Consider the following 19,963-nt stretch of genomic DNA (forward strand, 5'->3'; position numbering starts at 1 on the left):
TTTCATAGCTGATTTTGAAAAGGCTTTTGATAAAGTACGACTGGAGTTTATATATAAATGCCTAGAATATTTCAATTTTGGGGAATCTCTTATAAAATGGGTTAAAATTATGTATAGTAACCCTAGGTGTAAAATAGTAAATAATGGCTACATCTCAGAAAGTTTTAAACTATCTAGAGGAGTAAAACAAGGTTGTCCACTATCGGCATATCTATTTATTATTGCCATCGAAATGTTAGCTGTTAAAATTAGATCAAACATTAATATTAATGGATTAGAAATCCGTGGCTTAAAAACTAAGGTGTCATTGTACGCTGATGATTCATGTTTTCTTTTAAAACCACAACTAGAGTCTCTCCACGGCCTCATAGAGGATCTAGATACCTTTGCTATCCTCTCTGGATTAAAACCAAATTATGATAAATGTACCATATTACGTATTGGATCACTAAAAAATACACATTTTATATTGCCATGTAGTTTACCAATTAAATGGTCTGACGGAGATGTGGACATACTCGGTATAAAAATCCCAAAAGAAAGAAATGATCTCACTCCAATAAATTTTTATAGAAAGTTAGCAAAAATAGATAAGATCTTGCTACCATGGAAAGGAAAATACTTGTCTATTTGTGGAAAAATCACCCTGATTAACTCTTTAGTCATATCACAGTTTACCTATTTGCTTATGGTTTTGCCTACACCTAGTGACCTGCTTTTTAAATTATATGAACAAAAAATATTCCATTTTATTTGGAACGGCAAGCCAGATAAAATTAAAAGGGCCTATTTATATAACGAATATGAATTCGGAGGGCAGAAATTATTAAATATTAAAGCATTAGACCTCTCACTAAAGGCATCAGTCATACAAAAGTTATACTTAAATCCAAACTGGTTCTCTAGTAAATTGGTACGAATGTCTCATCCTATGTTCAAGAAGGGCCTTTTTCCCTTTATTCAGATTACACCTGCTCACTTTCGGTTGTTTGAAAAGGAAATAATCTCCAAAATATCCTTATTTTTTAAACAAGCCTTAGAAAGTTGGTTGCAATTTCAGTTTAATCCACCTGAAAGGACGGAACAAATAGTACAACAAATATTGTGGTTAAATTCAAATATAGTAATTGATAAAAAAACTGTATTTATCGAAGAAATGTTTAAAAAAGGTATAATTTTTGTGAATGATATCATAAATAGGACTGGTGGAGTTATGTCACACATGCAGCTCACACAGACATATGGAAATGTCTGCTCTACCCAAAATTACAACCAATTAATTGCAGCATTACCACAAAAATGGAAGAGGCAAGTAGAAGGGGAAAAAAGTAAGGAACTTGTATGTCGGCCCTGTATTAAAGAACATAAATGGTTAAAGAAAAGTGTGATAAATAAAAACATATACCAATTTCATTTAAGGACCAAAAAACTGACAGCTGTGCCATATAAATTGCAAAATAGTTGGGAAGAGATGTTCGATGTACCCATTCCATGGCACATGGTTTATGAATTGATACGCAAAACAACGCCGGATTCAAAACTTCGAATTTTTCAATTTAAATTATTGTACAAAATTCTTGCAACTAATAGAATGTTATATATATGGGGTATACAATCTTCCCAGCTCTGTAGATTCTGCTGTGAGGAGGCAGAGTCATTAGACCATTTATTTTGGTATTGTCCATATGTAGCTCGTTTTTGGTCACAGGTCCAGGAATGGCTGAAGAATTGCAACATTTGCCTAGAACTAACGCTACAGATAGCAATACTGGGGGATTTGAAAAGCCATAGTCAATCAATCAATAATATAATAATTATTTTAGCAAAAATGTTTATTTTTAATTTACAATCTGTAGAAGCTATGAGAATAGGAAGGTTCAAATCTTTTGTGAAGCATCACAGCACAGTTGAAAAATATATGGCAAATAAAAATCCGAAATGGATGATGTTGGAAGATAGATGGGAAGGGTTGAGTGGAACTGAAGGGTGGGACTAATAACAAGATAAACAATGTAGGGCATACGGGATCTGTGAAATGTGTATAGGTGCGGAGCTTTTGTGAAATAGCACAGTTACAAGTGGAAATAAAATTGGATGGACAACAGAAATAGAGGAAGGACTAAGAACAAACAAGAGAGAACTATTATAAAGTAGTCTGTGTCTGTAAAATAGGTATAAGATGTATAAATTGAAGGTAAAAGCAGAAGTGTTTATTAGTTTACTCCAATTGGGGGAGCGGTGGTAGGGTTGCGGGGAATAATAATAAAGGTATATTCTTTAAAAAAGTATGTATGTCTATATAGGTATGTGTATGTATATATGTATATATGTATGCATGCGTGTATGGATATATATATTTACCCAAAAAAATATGGGGGATTGGAAATGATGCAGACAATTACATTGGAAGCAACATTCTTTCCGCAATATTAAGCTGATCCACCCAAAAAAAAAAAAAAAAAAAAAAAAAAAAAAAAAAACAGTATACTGTGTCTGGTCAACAGGGTTTCACTGGCTTCAGTCATGATCTAAATAGGCTACAACAGATGAATTTAAGTGACAGAGGAAGCATGCGCAATGCATTTGGTATACAGAATACATTTTCAATGGTTGGCAGGACGATTCTGTTTCTGCTTGTTACATTGAATTGTTGCCCAATGTAGTGAAATAAGTAATAGCCTTAGTTATATCTAGATGTCTCTGGCTTACACATTTTACTATGCTCCATAAATCTGCACAGAATACTGAATATATAGGATTATTCTGAGATGAAATAAGATTTCTTCCTCTAGACATTGACGATTTGATATAGTTCTATGCAATGTTGAAATACAGAAACCCCTCTTTATGATCAGTATTATTTTCAACCTGGACTCAATATAAAAAATAAAAAAACTACTACTACTATAAATACTGTTCTCATCAAGTACAGGTTCTTTAAGTACAACATTGATATTTACACTTGACATACACTGCCACCTTCTGGCTGGTGACTGTACAGTACAGAATTGATTTGACCCGGGACAAGTGAAAAACATTAATGCAATAGTAAATAGTCAAAAGCATTGTTCAATGGAGATAACACTGAAAAGACCTTAGATATTCAAAATCAAAAGATAAAAACGCTGAAGACTTTATTTTGCATACGGATATACACTGAACAAAAATATGAATACAACATGTAAAGTGTTGGTCCCATGTTTCATGAGCTGAAATAGAAGATCCCTGAAATGCTCCATACACACAAAAAGTTTATTTCTCAAGATTTTGTGCACCAATTTATTTACATTCCTGTTAGTAAGTATTTCGCCATTAACAAGATAATCCATCCACTTGGATTATGTCAGGTGTGACATATCAAAAAGCTTAAACAGCATGATCATTACACAGGTACACCTTGTGCTGGGGACAAAAGACCACTCTAAAATGTGCAGTTTTGTCACAATGCCACAGAGGTCTCAAGTTGAGGGCACGTGCAATTGGCATGCTGACTGCAGGAATGTCCACTAGAACAGTTGTCAGAAAATGTAATGTTCATTTCTCTACCTTAAGCCGCCTCTTACGCCGTTTTAGAGAATTTGGCAATGCGTCCAACCGGCCTCAACCGCAGACCACGTGTATGGCATCGTGTGGGGGAGCGGTTTGATGATGTCAAAGTTGTGAACAGAGTGCCCCATGGTGACGGTGGGGTTATGGTTTGGGCAGACATAAGCTACAGACAACCAATACAACTGCATTTTATCGATGTCAATTTGAATGCACAGAAATACTGACGATATGCTGAGGCCCATTTCTTTTAAGGTATCTGCCTAATGGCTGCATATCGGTATTGCCAGTCATGTACAATCTATACATTAGGGCCAAATTTATTTATTTAAATTGACTGATTTCCTCATATGAACTGTAACTCGTTAAAATTTTGTTTATTTTTGTTCATTATAGTATGGGTGTCTCACCATATAAAAAATATATAAACTTAGCTGTTTGATTGCTACCAACTTAACAGAAAAAAATTCTGGCAGCTTAATTTAGCACAGGAAGGAACTATTGAATTCTTCCCTTTCAGCAACTACATGTTAACATTTAGTAATACAGTAATCGCATCAGAGGTAACACTACCTTAATCTACAGCACATCATCTTTAACTATAGAAAAGTTAAACAAATACAACCCAAAATTGATAGTCTATTTTTCCTCTCAACTTTAATGTTCTTTATCAAAATAAAGATATTAATTAAAATAAAGTCAACAACTAGGCCTCTCAAATCCAATACAAAATGCTTAAAAAAAACAACTGAAAAGCAGCGTACAGAAAAACAGAGGATAAGTTCCACTTTATAAAACAGTGATTTTACCTGAATGTAATTTCAAATAGTTCAAATTTTTTGCCTGTGTGGAAAACAAAACAATCCACCTCAACGAACAGTGAAAGACAAGTGGCTTTCAAACCCACAAACAACCGTGTTACCTTTTTTCTAATACATTAGTTATTCTGTATAGTAGTCAATCATACAGGTAAAGTATGTGTGTGAAGTTAGCCCCTTACTGCTGTGCACAAATATACACTTACATAATACAACCTCCTTGCTGCATGAGAAAGGAGGAATATGGCACATACGTTCTGGCAACAAAGAGCTTGACAAGCCTACACAAACAGGCAAGAGCCACACATTCAACAGGTACAGTACATGCATGGTGGTAGGACAAGGGACCATTGATTCTGTAGCCCAATCCAAAAATCAAACCTTAGATCAGGAAGTATTGTATAGGTGAAGGCAATATGGCAAGAGTTCCACTTGGCTTATCAGAAGGCAAGCTCAGGTAAAGCTTTCACCATTGATTTAACCTATCCAATCCATTCAGATTTCCGAAGTGGCTAGGGTGATTTTGGATCGACCCAAGTGCCTAGGGGTGGGGGGGTGGGGTTGATTTGGACCTCAATAAATCTCTTCCTAGGAGGAGATACGCTCAAGGGAATACATCCACAAGAGTCCTCTCATTGCCCGAGAGCATTGGTGACATGACCCACCCACATACACACAAATTAGTGCATTTTTGCCCCCAGGAAACAAACCAAACAGCAGTAGCATTAACATCATGAATGAGACATGATTGACTTAATTCACATTATATCAAGTGGTAACAAACAGCAATAAAACGTACTTTTTTCATGCAAAATTTCCCTCAAATGGAATACCATTAGCTTGTAAAACAAATCAAATACAGGGTATTTATGGCACATTCTGTCAAAAAACTAATTATTTCATACATACTTTATCTTGTAAACCATGCATCTTTTCCCCGCTTTATCACAATCCCCCAAAAATAAGAGCGTGAGGTTCTTCATATATTTTGTTCTCAAATAAATGAAAATTAGCTGGTTAACTACTAGCTGCTTTGAAACTGTATCTTGCATTTTGAACACCTATGAGATAATACAAAAAAGTAAGAAACTAATTGAAATGTACTAAAAAGACCTGCTTTGAAATGTGGATATGAGAACCTTCAGTCAATCCATTAATCCTTATTAAATGCAAGTTTACCACCACACCATTTAAAGACGTGGTTCTCTTTCTTTAAAGTAATAGACTAGTCTGGAAACGTGAGCCTGTCTTGTACTTGTCTCCAGTGCAAAATATCACCATCCTCTGAAAAGTCTGAGAATGATACAGGATTCAATTCTCTGCGGAGAAACAAGTCAGGATATTTGCAAAGTAATACAATTGGTGAAAAACTCAACCCATGAAAACATTTTCTGGAATCTTTACTGTAGTGCGAAACAAAGCATTGCCTTGGTCCCCTCTCATGTCAGTCAGTTTGGTCTGCTTCAAAGGAGTGGGGGGGGGCCGTGTACTTCAGCCGAAAGTCACCTGAAACACACACACAGGAGTGTGTCAGTGTCGCGTGCCTAACAAGTAACCTAAAGAAATGTGATGTCCATAGTCTATGCTAGTCTTTCAGATTCAGAGTCAGTCCTATCAAAATATGTTTTAACACTTGGCCTGGGTATTTAATAGAGCTCATTCAGACAATCCAGCTTCAGACATAAAAATGTTGGACAGTGCAAAACACAGTGAACAAAAAAAACAACAGGTTACCAAATAAAGCTTTGCCTTCTTATGCTGAAACTAAGGATGAGGAATCTCTGTGAGAGACTTCACCTCCTATCTCTGCCACTAGCCTGGCCAATATTACCTTGCTGCCCGGCGTCCATGGAGGGCTGTTTGCAGTCCTGGGCATAATGCCCGCTTAGCCCACAGTTATAGCAAGAGACGTTGGCACTGCTCTTCATCGTGCCCGTGCCCAGTCCTAGTCCCAATGAAGCGAACATGGGCGTGTAGAAGCTGTTAAAGGGAGCAGCTGCCATCTGCTGCAGGTTGTATCCAGCCTGGGTGGCCAGCATGTGGTGGGGGTGGCGTGGAGGTGGCGAGGAGGTGGGGGTGGCTGTGTGAGGTGGAGGGGGGTAGAAAGGTAGCTGGGTGGTGGCGTTGCTCTGGTGTTGGACCTGGCTGTGGTGGCTGGGATATCCAGTGCTGCACATGGATGGGAGGTGGAAGAGAGGGAGGTGGGCATTGCTGAAGACCTGGCGCCCCAGCTGGGGAGGGAAGGAGAAGTTGGGGTTGGGGGCGGCAGAGTGGCTATTACCACAGCTGCCACGGCAACCACAGGAGTTGCAGCTCATCTGCTGTTGCTGTGGAGGATGGGCCTGCTGCTGGGGCTGTGGCTTTTGCTGGGTCTGGGCCTGCCCTGCTGCCACCCCAGAGCTGCTGCAGGAGGTACCATCTCCCTGGGCCGTGCTGTGGATGAGGGTCAGGGCTGGGCTGGCCACGGGGCCGGGGGTGTGAGTGGGGACGGCTGGGGGCAGAGTGGCCTGAACCTGGCTGATTGCAGCTGGGGTGACAGTGGCCCCTGAGGAGGGTGTCACGGAGGTAGGGGTGGGTAGGCTGGTGGGCGCAGCCAGGGCTTGGGTCCTGGTGCTAGGGTCAGGGAGAGAGGCTGCTAGGGCTAGGGTGGCGGTGGAGGCTGGGTCAGTGCTGGTGTATGCTGGCCTCAGGGGGGACATGTGGAAGGTCAGGAGGATGACACTGATGACACTCATGGGGGGCTGGTGATGGGGGTTAGTGCTTCTACTCTCTGGGCTGGTAGGGGTCATATAACACTGGGGCATTAGGTAAATGCTGGAGCCTGCATTGGCTAGCTGAGATGAGCTCAGGGGGGCAGACACGTGCCTCTGCCTCTCAGAGTCTCCCAGGGGAGCTTGGCTTGGGATGGACTCCTGAGGAACCATGGGGGTGGTCCCAGTCAGTGCCCCATCTGCTGGTGAACCGTCCCCCGGCTGTGGAGTGACCATGACCGTCCTGTCTGTCATGGTTTGCCCATTCTGGACCGTCATTGATAGAGGGTGTACACTCAGGGGACTGCCAGTGTAGGATGGCTCTTCCCTGTGGGGGACAGGGACTATAGCGTGTACAGTAGCTACAACTTCCCCTCTGCTGTGATCACTCGCCCTCTTCTCCTGGACGGAGTGGTCTGAGTAACTCTCAGCAGTGTCTGGGGGAGAGAGAAGCTATCATTAAAAAGACATCTTGAGTATCAACAGCACTAAAGACTCAGACGTCATGGGCCGGTTTCCCAGAACCAGTTAAAGCCTTGTCCTTGACTAAAATGGAGAATCTCCATTGAAAGAGCTATTTAGTTCAGGACTAGGATTAAACCCCATGAGTTCCCGACAGAAAAGAGAGGGGGACAGACAGGGTTTAGAGGGGCCACTCACCTCTCTCGTCCTCCAGGTCCTCATTATCCAGGCTCTCATGTGCCTCGTGCTGGGGACTGAAGGGAGTACTGGAGCTATCGGACCACGTGTCTCCATACTTATTCTGGACCGGCTCTACAGTGGTAAAGGAACGCACAACATACATGTTATTATAATGTTAATTGTTAAGCTGGAAAACAAATAGGGTAGGCTATTGCCACACCCATTGGTTACTTCCTCTTACTGGCACCCTGTCTGGTCATGTGTGTTGACTGTGGTCTGATGATGCTGCTGGGGATGTAGCCTTTAGCCCCATCACTTCTCCTTCCACCAGGTCTTCTTCTACTCTTTTTTTCTGGAGTGAAAGCCCATTTCTCATCTGCGTTCTGAAGAGAGAGGAGGTCATTTAACACCCTAAACAGATTCAAATGAGTATTATCGAAACAAAAAATAACAAATGCCAGTCAGCAGTATACAGCACATAGACAGTCCTCCACCGCCAACCTATCAGCATCTCTAATGGCCAGGCCAGAGAGAGAAAGGAGAGGCCAGTGTGACTGACCTGATGTGGGTCTGGCCTACAGGTCATGATGCCTGGTTTCCTCCTCCTCTCCATCACTCCATTGTGCTCTGAGTGAACAGCATGCCTCTGGCTCTCCCTCTGGCTGCTCTTTGTCATCAGTGTGCTGTAAAGTGAAAGCAGGGATCCTCTTAGTATAACCCATCAGTGCATCAGCCACAAGGTCACATGTCTTGGACTGAACAGGTAGAGCTCTTACCTCTGGCCTAGGCTCTTGCTGCTGCACGCCGTCTGATGCCCTAGGTGGTGAGAACCTATGTCTGGGTGAGGAAGAGGAGAATGACGAGAGAGAAGTACTAGTGAACTTCAACTATAGGCAACGAATATCTGGCTCTATGAAATAGCCATTTTCACACACACTGTGTCATTTCAACCCCACAAAGAATGACAGACATGCTAAATAAATAATTACTGCCTAAATACAATATAACTAATACCATACACACCATGGTCCTGACTGGATGGCTCAGTGCAGTCTTCTTTAAGGTGCTCAGGTGCCTTACAGGTCTTTCCAGGAGGTACTGTATTATCTGGGTAGGAGAGACCGGATGATGAGATATTAGGGAATGTGCGACGAGACCTCCTGCCTACACAACATCACAGCTTTTCCACGGCTCTAACCAAAAAAATACACTCTTGGTTTATGAATTTCTGTGGTCAATTTGATGCAGCTGTGTGAAACCAACCAGCAATGGATGTGTGAGGAAACTTTCTCAATAATAATGAAAAATAGTGAAAAATATTAGGATGACTGAGAAGTTGTTAATTGGTACGATTAGTCATGAGGAACTGACCACATCAATCCACATACAAATGATTTGAGAAGAGAGAGGGGTAATTGTGCTCCGAGTTCCAAGGTATCCCTAACCAATCATGTGGATGGTTCATGTAGACATGCATTCCTGTAAAGGTCAGTGGAGAATATGATATCTCACCACTCTGAAGGCTGAGACAGGGGCACAGACACTTACAGTGGCTGCAGTGTGGGAGGAGGAACCTGCAGACCTCTAGTCTCTGCCTGAAGGCTGCTGGGGCTGACAGAAGCATCTCCCTGTCACAGTGGAGCGAGATGGGGGGGGGGGGGGGGAGTTAGAGATATAAATTATACAGAGGGAAAGAGAAAGAGGGAGAGAGAAGGTGACATGGAAATTGAAATTTCATGTGTCAGATCACCTGTTGTATACTAGTACATCAAACAGCAAGGTACGGTTATGGTACACTTCGAGTGGGAAGTCAAAGTGCTGGTGGGGCTTGAATGGGAGTGGAAGGGTGGAAAAAGTGATCCCACCCATATCTGTAAAGGATGGCCAGCGAATCCCTCTGGTAATGACATCATCACCATTGACCTAGATATCATTGCCTGGGTTCTATGGTTCTGACATATGTGAAGCCTGAGTTTCTTCACCATAACTGACAACACTGGAGCTTATGGCATCGTTGGTGACAATAACTAGAGGGTAGACTACTCTACTTTCTACACAATATTGAGGCTTGAGAGTAAAGCAACATGTAAAAAAGGTAACAGGAAAGTGCTTGAGCTTCAAGTATCATTCTTGGTATTCACATCTCAAAAAATATAAATGAACTTACCACAATTAATTTCAATAGAAAGTTAGCAAAAATAGATAAGATTTTGCAACCATGGAGAGGTGAATACTTGCCTATTTATGGAAAAATTACATTGATAAACTCTTTGGTCCTATCACAGTTTACTTCCTAATGGCACTGCCTACTCCAGAGGATTTGTTTTTCAAATCATATGAGCAAAACATATTTCATTATTTTTGGAATGCTAAGCCAGACAAAATTAAACATGCCTATTTGTATAATGAATATGAGTTTGGGGGGCTAAAATTATTAAATACTAAAGCTTTATAAACCTCTCTGTTAAAGCTTCACTCATACATAAGTTATACTTAAACCCAAAATGGTTCTCCAGTAGATTATTAAGAAAAGCTCATCCTTTGTTCAAAATGGCTTTTTTGCTTTCATACAGATTACAACTTCTCATTTCCAACTAATTGAAAATGAAATTTTGTTTAAGGTATCACCCTTTCTTAAACAAGTCATACAAAGCTGGTTACAATTTCAGTTTTATCCTCCAGAAAAGATAGAACAAATATTACAACAAATGTTATGGTTAAACTCAAATATATTGATTAATAAAAAAAGATTATTTAATGGTATTATATTTATTAATGACATTATGAATAGAAATGGAGGAGTTGTCACATATGCAGTTATCGAATATATATGGGAATATCTGCTCAATCCAAATTTACAACCAACTGATTGCAGCACTACCACAAAAATGGAGGAGGCAAGTGGAAAAGGGGGAAGGTAAGGAACGTGTTTGCCTGCCATATATTAAAGATACAAATTGGCTGAAAGAAATTGGCATAAATAGAAAAATATACCAGTTTCATCTGAGGACAAAAATGTTGACAGCTGCGCCATACAGGTTGCAAAATAAATGGGAGGAGATGTTTGATGTACCAATTCCATGGCACATGGTTTATGAACTGGTACAAAAAAACTACATTTGATTCAACACAAGAGTTTTTCAATTAAAATTATTATATTAAATTCCTGCCACCAACAGAATGCTATATATATATATATATATATATATATATATATATATATATATATATATATATGCGGCATACAGCAATCTCAGTTCTGTAGATTTTGTTGCAAAGAGACAAAATCAATAGATCATTTATTCTGGTATTGCCCCAATGTAGCTTGTTTCTGGTCACAGGTTCAGGAATGGTTAAATAAATAAATAAATCACAACATACACTTAAAATTAACCTTACAAATAACAGTGTTGGGCGATCTGGAAAGCCATAGCCAGTCAATAAATAATATAATAATACTCGCAGGAAAGGTTTTCATCTTTAGCTCACAATCTGTGGATAATAAACGATTAGAAAGATTCAAAAATGTTTTAAAACATCACAGAACAATTGAAAAATATATGGCACATGGAAACCAAACAAGGGCGGTCTATGCTGATAGTTGGAATGGGCTGAGAGTGTCTGAGGGTTGGGATTAAAGAGTTTGTTTGGTAATGTATTGTTGTTATATATAAAAGTACCATGTATGTATATGTAGCAAAAAAGCTGTAAAAAAACAAGGATATTTGTCCTCCAAAGAGGTGGTGGAGGGGTAAAAAAAATAATATATATATATTTTTATTTATTATTTATTTATTGACATTAATAAAACCCTGTTGAGATTTCCAATTACACTTTGTGCTGCTCTGAGCTGAATGATCAAACAAAGAGGGGAACTCACTGTAGTGTCCTCTCCAGGTCCCTGGGCTCATACTGGTCTCCCTGGGCCAGTAACCTCACCAGGCCCTTCTCAAATGGCTCAGTGGACCTCTGTATGGGGTTCAGGGAATCATGAGCGGTTATCATAGACATACATACAGTGGCAAGAAAAAGCATGTGAACCCTTTGGAATTACCTGGATTTTTGCATAAATTGGTCATCAAATTTGATCTGATCTTCATCTAAGTCACAACAATAGACAAACATAGTGTGCTTAAACTAATAACACAAATTATTGTATTTTTCTTGTCTATATTGAATACAGGGCGGCAGGTAGCCTAGTGGTTAGAGTTGGGCCAGTAACCGAAAGGTTGCTAGATCGAATCCCCGAGCTGACAAGGTAGAAATCTGTCGTTCAGCCGCTGAACAAAGCACTTAACCCACTGCTCCTAGGCCGTCATTGTAAATAAGAATTTGTTCTTAACTGACTTGCCTAGTTAAATACATATTTTTTATTAAACATTCAGTGTAGGTTGGGAAAAGTATGTGAACCCCTAGGCTAATGACTTCTCCAAAAGATAATTGGAGTCAGGAGTCAGTTAACCTGGAGTCCAATCAATGAGACAAGATTGGAGAAGTTGGTTAGAGCTGCCCTATAAAAAAACTCAACATTTGAGTTTGCTATTCACAAGAAGCATTGCCTGATGTGAACCATGCCTCAAACAAAAGAGATCTCAGAAGAATTAAGATTAAGAATTGTTGACTTGCATAAAGCTGGAAAGGGTTACAAAAGTATCTCTAAAAGCCTTGATGTTCATCAGTTCACGGTAAGGCAAATTGTCTATAAAATGGAGAAAGTTCAGCACTGTTGCTACTCTCCCTAGGAGTGGCCGTCCTGCGAAGATGGCTGCAAGAGCACAGCGCAGAATGCTCAATGAGGTTAAGAGGAATCCTAGAGTATCAGCTAAAGACTTACAGAAATCTCTGAAGGATGCTAACAGCTCTGTTGACAAGTCTACAATGCGTAAAACACTAAACAAGAATGGTGTTCATTAGACACCATGGAAGAAGCCACTGCTGTCCAAAAGAAACATTGCTGTACGTCTGAAGTTCGCAAAAGTGCACCTGGATGTTCCACAGCGCTACTGGCAAAATATTCTGTGGACAGATGAAACTAAAGTTGTGTTGTTTGGAAGGAACACACAACACTATGTGTGGAGAAAAAAGGCACAGCACACCAACATCAAAACCTCATCCCAACTGTAAAGTATGGTGAAGGGAGCATCATGGTTTGGGGATGCTTTGCTGCCTCAAGGTCAGGACAGCTTGCTATAGTCGACGGAAAAATGAATTCCCAAGTTTATCAAGACATTTTGCAGGAGAATGTTAGGCCATCTGTCCGCCAATTGAAGCGCAACAGAAGTTGGGTGTTGCAACAGGACACGGACCGAAAACACAGAAGTTAATCAACAACAGAATGGCAGAATGGCTTCAACAGAAAATACACCTTCTAGAGTCCTGACTTCAACCCGATTGAGATGCTGTGGCATGCCCTCAAGAGAGCGGTTCACACCAGACATACCAAGAATATTGTGGAACTGAAACAGTTTTGTAAAGAGGGATGGTCCAAAATTCCTCCTGACCGTTGTGCAGGTCTGATCCGTAACTATAGAAAACGTTTGGTTAAGGTTATTGCTACCAAAAGGCGGGTCAACCAGTTATTAAATCCAAGGGTTCACATACATTTTCCACCCTGCACTGTGAGTGTTTACACGGTGTGTTCAATAAAGACATGAAAACATATGATTATTTGTGTGTTATTAGTTTAAACAGACTGTGTTTGTCTATTGTTGTGACCTAGATGAAGACCAGATCAAATTTTAGACCAATTTATGCAGAAATTCAGGTATTTCCAAAGGGTTCACAAACTTTTTTTTGCCACTTTCATGATGTTTATATACAACATTTAGGGGTATACATAAAGCTAGATGAAGAAATACATTTGAATACAGAAAGTCACAGTATTAGCATTAGTCTTTATTAGCATGCACACAGAGCATTCAGTGACTAGAAAACACATGAAAACATTTGGAAAGTAAAAACAGCATCTGGGTTGACCTTTATAAGACAACATTTAGAGACTTCTCTGTACAAATGAAGGAGTGTGTGACTTCATTTCACCTGACATTAAATCCAGTATATTCTTGGCCTATAATCTATTGATGGGGATGTGTTTTTCCTCTTGTACAGGAAGTCGCCCAGCTCACGGTGAGTCTTGGTCACTGTGGTCCATGTTGAGTCAGACCACTGGACCTAGAAGAGGGGAGGAGAAGGAGACAACATCACATCATAAGTATGCTTTACTAAACACACATCCGAAACATTGCTTTTGACAGCATGATGCAATAGAGTACCACAGTATGAGTCATAATACCCATAAAACCTAGCGGTCAAATATGGAAATGGCTCCAATCATACATTTTTCCCATAGTGGATTTTAGAACCACTTAAAGTAAAGTCTGTGTTTCATGTAGGCTTACCCTGGCATGACGTTTTCATAAGCGTGTAAATCTCTCTCAGACAAGGTCACTTTTAATCAATATATTCGGCTCTATTTACTCTCAGATTTGGAAATACTAATTAGCATCAAAGTAGACCATGCAAAACTACAAATCCCTGCAAGCTCCTGCACGTAATCTCTAGCTGACACCTTTGCTAACAGGTATTGTGTAAATTTAAAAACAGCTCTTTCACAGACTGGCAGTCTCTACTCTACCCTGTCCATCACAGAGTAACAATATTTTTGGTTATGGAAAATATATTTCCCAGCGGTTTAGATGGTACAATGATTCCCTACACTATACTTGCTTGTTTGATCACATAAACGGAAATCAGGCAAACTATTAAAATTTTAGCAACCAGGAAATGGCTGAGCGATTTCTGCATAGTGCATCTTCAAAACTTTTTTAGTTTTTGCCCCATGGCAAAATGTGTATAATTGCAAGAAATTTGCTTTAAAAAAAAAAGCTAAATGTCTCTGCAGCCAACACAAGGGCCTCAAATGTTTTGGTGCTCCTGGACCCCCCTAGCTAAATTCTAGGGGAAACAGTTGAAATAGCTGAGTGGAGTCCCAAACAGCACCCTATTCCATCTTCATCATGATCCCTGATCTGACAAAGGTGAATGCAAAAGCACTCACAACTTGAAGTGGGATATGAAACATCTGTTGCTCTTTGTCAAATAAAAATTTAACAAGCCAGAACAGTAAGGCCGGACAAAGTTGAATTTGTCGGATGCCCCGCCTCACTTTTCTCTACATACCGAAAAAATAAATAAAAATAAATATATCAGATGTGTTATTTTTTGGCCAATATATGCAGCTCTTTGTTTATAAATGCACTGTCTGCTCTCCCTTGAGGCTTTCCCAAGTTGATGCCCAAGAGACCAAACAGCCTCAGATCACACGCTCAGATCATGTTCAAACCTGGGATTGGACTGTGAAACACACACTCGCACCTGCAGGCAACGTGCAGAAGTTTCATTTCTCTCTCATGCAGTCATGGCTGAAGCCAGCGCAAATCCTTCCTGCTGTCCTATTTAACCTGGCTCTCTGTCTTGCTCTCATCCTCAGCACAGTCCTGCCCGTCATAATGATGCCTGGCCATACAGTCCTGACTGTTGATTTTTATTTGACCTTTATTTAACTAAGCAAGTCAGTTAAGAACAATTTCTTATTTACAATGACGGCCTATCCCGGCCAAACCCTAATTCGGACGACGCTGGGCCAATTGATTAAGGGACAGGCAAAGTCTTAGATCTCTGCCTGTCCAGATGTTGTAAGAGAACGTTGCATGATTTACAGAGGAAAAAATAAAAACATATATACAATATTGCATAACAATCTGAAGCTCAGGACAAACGTTTTGTAAGTGCCATCATTTGAATGGGAGGAAGCACGAAGTAATCTGGTGGCCCACCATATATGCGCCTAATAAAAAATTAAATATACCTCGATCCTTCAGCGGGTATGCCTCAAAATGTATAAGAATAAAATACACAGGAAAACAACATACCAAGGCACAGAGTCCAAACATGAACCTACAGTACATACCTCAATACTGTATTCACTGTTTACTCGGTTCCAAGATATCGTCTTTAGCACAATCTTGTCAATGTGAACTTCTGCAAGAAGAGAGAAGACCAGGGTTATTTTTTTGAGCAATTAATTGCTGTTCATCCATACCCCTGCACTCCCCCTCCCCAATGGCAAAAAAAAATGTGAATTACAAGAAATTATCTTTAAAATTACCTGCAAAATATTCTCTCAGCCTCATGGCAAAATGTGTAAAATAGCATGAGATTAGCTATAAAACTGAGATTTTTGGGTCCTGAGCTTCAGATTGCCAATGGGGCATAAAATATTTCATGAACAAAAAAAATTTTTTTTGCAGGAAATTTGCTTTAAAACAAACATTTTGCAAATTTTTCTCTTTGCCCCATGACAAAATGTGTATAATTGCAGGAAGTTAGCAATTTTCCACAAAACTGCAGTATGCTACTGTGTTCATCTAAATGTAATTTTGATTACTGTTCAAAATACAGATCATTTCAAATATATCCTGTCTATTGTATCATATCTGATAGTTTGGGTCTCGTTTCACCTCAAATGCACTAGGCTAAAATACATCTTGCTTTGAACACTCCTCTCAACATGGGAATGAGAGACCTCAGAGGACACAATGACAAACAGGATTGAGACTACCTTCTCTCTGGGATGATGTCCTGTTGGGGAGCTGATTGGGAATACAGCAGGCCGACTGGCTCCTGGGGCTGAGATCCTCCCTTCGAAGGGCATGCTGCTTCTGCTGCAACCAGGAGTGAAGAGATTGATGGTTTAGTATGCATTTGTGCTTTCTCCCCCAATCAAGTTTCAATGTCGCATGCACAAGTACAGTGAAATACCTTGCAATCATAGTCCCACCAAACTGCCGCCCCCTTACAGCACTGAACAACTGGAACCAATACTAATTTCCTCCTCTCCGCATGCTTTGAGAATAACTCTCCCTTTTCAGTTTCATTTCTATTCATAAATCATCTCCATTTGGATTAGAAATACTGCCAATCCACAGGAAAGTGTAGGCTAACAAGTCATTATGCTGAAGAACATCCAAACACGGAATTACAGAATGCCCCTGTAAGAGAGCAGTCAGCCAGCCAGACATGAGCAAGAGGGTGTGTCTCATTAAAACTCTTGGCTTTTTCACTGGATGACAGAGAGAGAGAGGTTTCTCCAACACAATGCAAAGTTAGATCACAATGCAATCATAAACAAGAATGCTGGGTGTTCCCATTCATATAGGCTACAGTAGCTAGCTGCTGTGGACAAGATGACAGAAGACACAGTAGCCATGGCCAGAATGTCTGCTAAAGCCAGATAAACTCTCTCTCTATTCTCCTGGTGCACAAGGGGCAATTCCATGGTAATGGAATTACAGAGTCAGATGTTTCACTTTAAAATGTATACCAAACCAACACCATTAAATTTCAAAGTTGAACCAACCATACAACTCTATGCACAAGGACTACTTTTAACAATTTCCACTGAACATTTTACAAAAACACATTTACAGAAAGAACTGTGATACAAAGTTTGGTAACAGAATAACAGAGGGATATTTTACTGCAATTCTGTTAACAAACTTTGCATCTGCACAGTTTTTCCAGTAAATGTTTTTGTTTGTTTTACTGTCTAAATTGTTCAAATTAGTCATTGCGCATAGAGTTGTATGGTTTGTGAAACTTTGAAATCAATGTTTTTTGTTTGGCATACATTTTAAATTGAAAAATTGGAGTCTCAGCATAATTCCATTAACATGGAATTGCCCTAAGGCAAATTGAGAAAGTGATCTTCATTCAAAGTCTATGGTGTCTGTCCTTTTGTGACAGCGCAATGAATTCAGTCTGTCGTCATATGGCCGTGGCATTCTAGACTGTTCTTGGAAATGAAACAGTGTTTTGCACTACTACTTGGCATGAAAGGGTTGAACCTCTACTGACCCCACAAGCCTATTCACAGTACATGTTATTACAGCATATTCCTACATCAATTATTTGGCCCCACTTTACCAGAAATAAATTGCTACATTGTGCCATCTAAACTAAGATGGCTGAAATGGAGAATATTTCATTCTATATAGACTTTGATTAAAAAGTAATCTGTTCATTCCTATGGCTAAGGTGGCCAGTAAAAATTTTGAAAAATGGGTGGTCCTTGTTTAATAATACATATAGTTCATTCTTGTCAAAGTAACTGTCGATCAAGTCTTATTGAGACCCCCAGGGGATGTTTCTCAATAGTCACAGTACCAGTGCCTTCACTGGCTTTCTTGTCGTTTCCTCAACTGTAATGATCTAATGACATTGGATAGTAAATGTGGTGGAAGCCAATCAGAGGAGTTAGCTACTTCCACCTGCCCTGTGACCATAAGGGGTGAGGTAGGTAAGAAGCTAATCTAAGGAGAGGTGGTAAAATGAGGAAGCCACCTTAAATTCCACTCTTGAGCTGCACTTCAGTCAAATCACCGGAATACGCCGTAACCCAGAGACTATAAACTCTAATTACAAGACAGCCCCTCCTCCCGCGGTCCCAAATACTACGAGTTGGTTTACAATGGCGGTCACTATAAACATGCCACTGTCAAGTGTGTTTACCTGGAAACTCATGCGTTTGTGGCAATCCATTCTCTCCTCTATGACCAGTTCCACATTATCCAACTGGTGTCTGACAGTATCCCTCTGGTAAAAAGGGAACGCAGGGTGTAGTGAGGTCATGGTGAAAAGCAGCGCCAAGTGCTCCAGGGAACCCGACTGCCTCCAGTGGAGTCCCGCTGGGATGCACCATTCTCCCAGACTCCATTCCACCCTCGCGAGGGCAATGTTGATTAGGTACATTCTGAGTGTTCCCACCACGTGGAGATAAAGGAATGCCATGATAAGTATTTAAGTACAGCGCTGGATCTATATGGCTCAAAGCAAGATACAGTGTGTCCGCACATTCTCTGTTTCCAGATCGCAAAAGTGACAGGTAGACAAGTAGTTTGGAACGCACAACAGGGTCGCCAACGTCCTTAAAAACCTGTCTAGGACTGGGGCAAAGGCAGCGCGCGAAATTCAAAAATATTTTTTTAGAGATATTTAACTTTCACACATTAACAAGTCCAATACAGCAAATGAAAGATAAACATCTTGTGAATCCAGCCAACATGTCCGATGTTTTAAATGTTTCACAGCGAAAACACCACGTATATTTATATTAGCTCACCACCAAATCCAAAAAAGCACAGACATTTTTCACAGCACAGGTAGCTTATACAAAACCCACAAATAGAGATAGAATTAATCACTAACCTTTGAAAGTCTTCATCAGATGAGTCATATAACATCATGTTACACAATACATTTATGTTTTGTTCGATAATGTGCATATATATATATAAAAAAATCTCAGTTTACATTGGCGCGTTACGTGCAGTAATGTTTTGATTCCAAAACATCTGGTGATTTTGCAGAAATACTCATAATAAACATTGATAAAAGATGCAAGTGTTATTCACATAATTAAAGATAAACTTATCCTCTATGCAACCGCTGTGTCAGATTTCAAAATAAACTTTACGCAAAAAGATTAATCTGAGAACGGCGCCCAGAGCCCAAACCAGCCAAAGAAAGTCACCATTTTGGCGTCAACAAAAGCTACAAAAACACTATAAATATGCACTTACCTTCGAATAACTTCATCAGAAGGCACTCCCAGGATGACAATAAATGACTGAAAAGTTCCATAAAGCCCATCATTTAACCACTTGTTAGCATGTTCAGCCCAGGAATCCATTTTCATGACGCACGAACAATCCCTCCAGACAAAAACTCAAAAAGTTCCGTTACAGGTCGTAGAAACAGGTCAAATGATGTTTGCAATCCATATTTAGTATGTGTTCTACATTAATCATCAATAAGGATCCAACCGGAGAATTTCATTGTCTGAAGAAAGAGCTTTGGAACGAGAGCACTCTCTCTCATGAGCTCGCCAAAAGAGACTGGAAGATTCTGACGACCACTCACTAAAACAGCTCCTATGAGCCCCTCCTTTATAGTAGAATCATAAGACTAAAATCTAAAGACGGTGACATCTAGTGGAAGCCCTAGGAAATCTTTGTTCAGTCATAACTAGAAGGGGTCTCATTTGACACTGTTTTGAAAATCGAGTTCTCATTTCCTGTTTTGACCTCTTCTCAGGTTTTTGTCTGCCAAATGAGTTCTGTTATACTTACAGAAATAATTCAAAACGTT

General features: G+C 40.0%; 2 protein-coding genes across 2 annotated transcripts; both read right to left on the bottom strand.

Annotated features, from left to right (window-relative positions):
• Positions 1–4,184: 4,184 nt before the first annotated feature.
• On the bottom strand, positions 4,185–13,817 carry LOC120055898 (zinc finger CCHC domain-containing protein 2-like). Its single transcript, XM_039003938.1, has 10 exons — positions 13,796–13,817; positions 11,637–11,725; positions 9,305–9,384; positions 8,780–8,863; positions 8,533–8,593; positions 8,316–8,439; positions 7,998–8,139; positions 7,775–7,888; positions 6,196–7,551; positions 4,185–5,870 (listed from the first exon to the last, which is right to left on the bottom strand). Exons 3-10 carry the CDS (start codon positions 9,378–9,380, stop codon positions 5,809–5,811), a joined length of 2,019 nt encoding a protein of 672 aa, XP_038859866.1. The 5' UTR covers positions 9,381–9,384; positions 11,637–11,725; positions 13,796–13,817; the 3' UTR covers positions 4,185–5,808.
• On the bottom strand, positions 13,630–18,565 carry LOC120055275 (zinc finger CCHC domain-containing protein 2-like). Its single transcript, XM_039003160.1, has 4 exons — positions 18,326–18,565; positions 16,377–16,479; positions 15,726–15,796; positions 13,630–13,927 (listed from the first exon to the last, which is right to left on the bottom strand). Exons 1-4 carry the CDS (start codon positions 18,563–18,565, stop codon positions 13,802–13,804), a joined length of 540 nt encoding a protein of 179 aa, XP_038859088.1. The 3' UTR covers positions 13,630–13,801.
• Between the last annotated feature and the right edge of the window lie 1,398 nt (positions 18,566–19,963).

Source organism: Salvelinus namaycush, chromosome 11 (assembly GCF_016432855.1).
Source record: "Salvelinus namaycush isolate Seneca chromosome 11, SaNama_1.0, whole genome shotgun sequence".
NCBI classification, from domain to species: domain Eukaryota; kingdom Metazoa; phylum Chordata; class Actinopteri; order Salmoniformes; family Salmonidae; genus Salvelinus; species Salvelinus namaycush.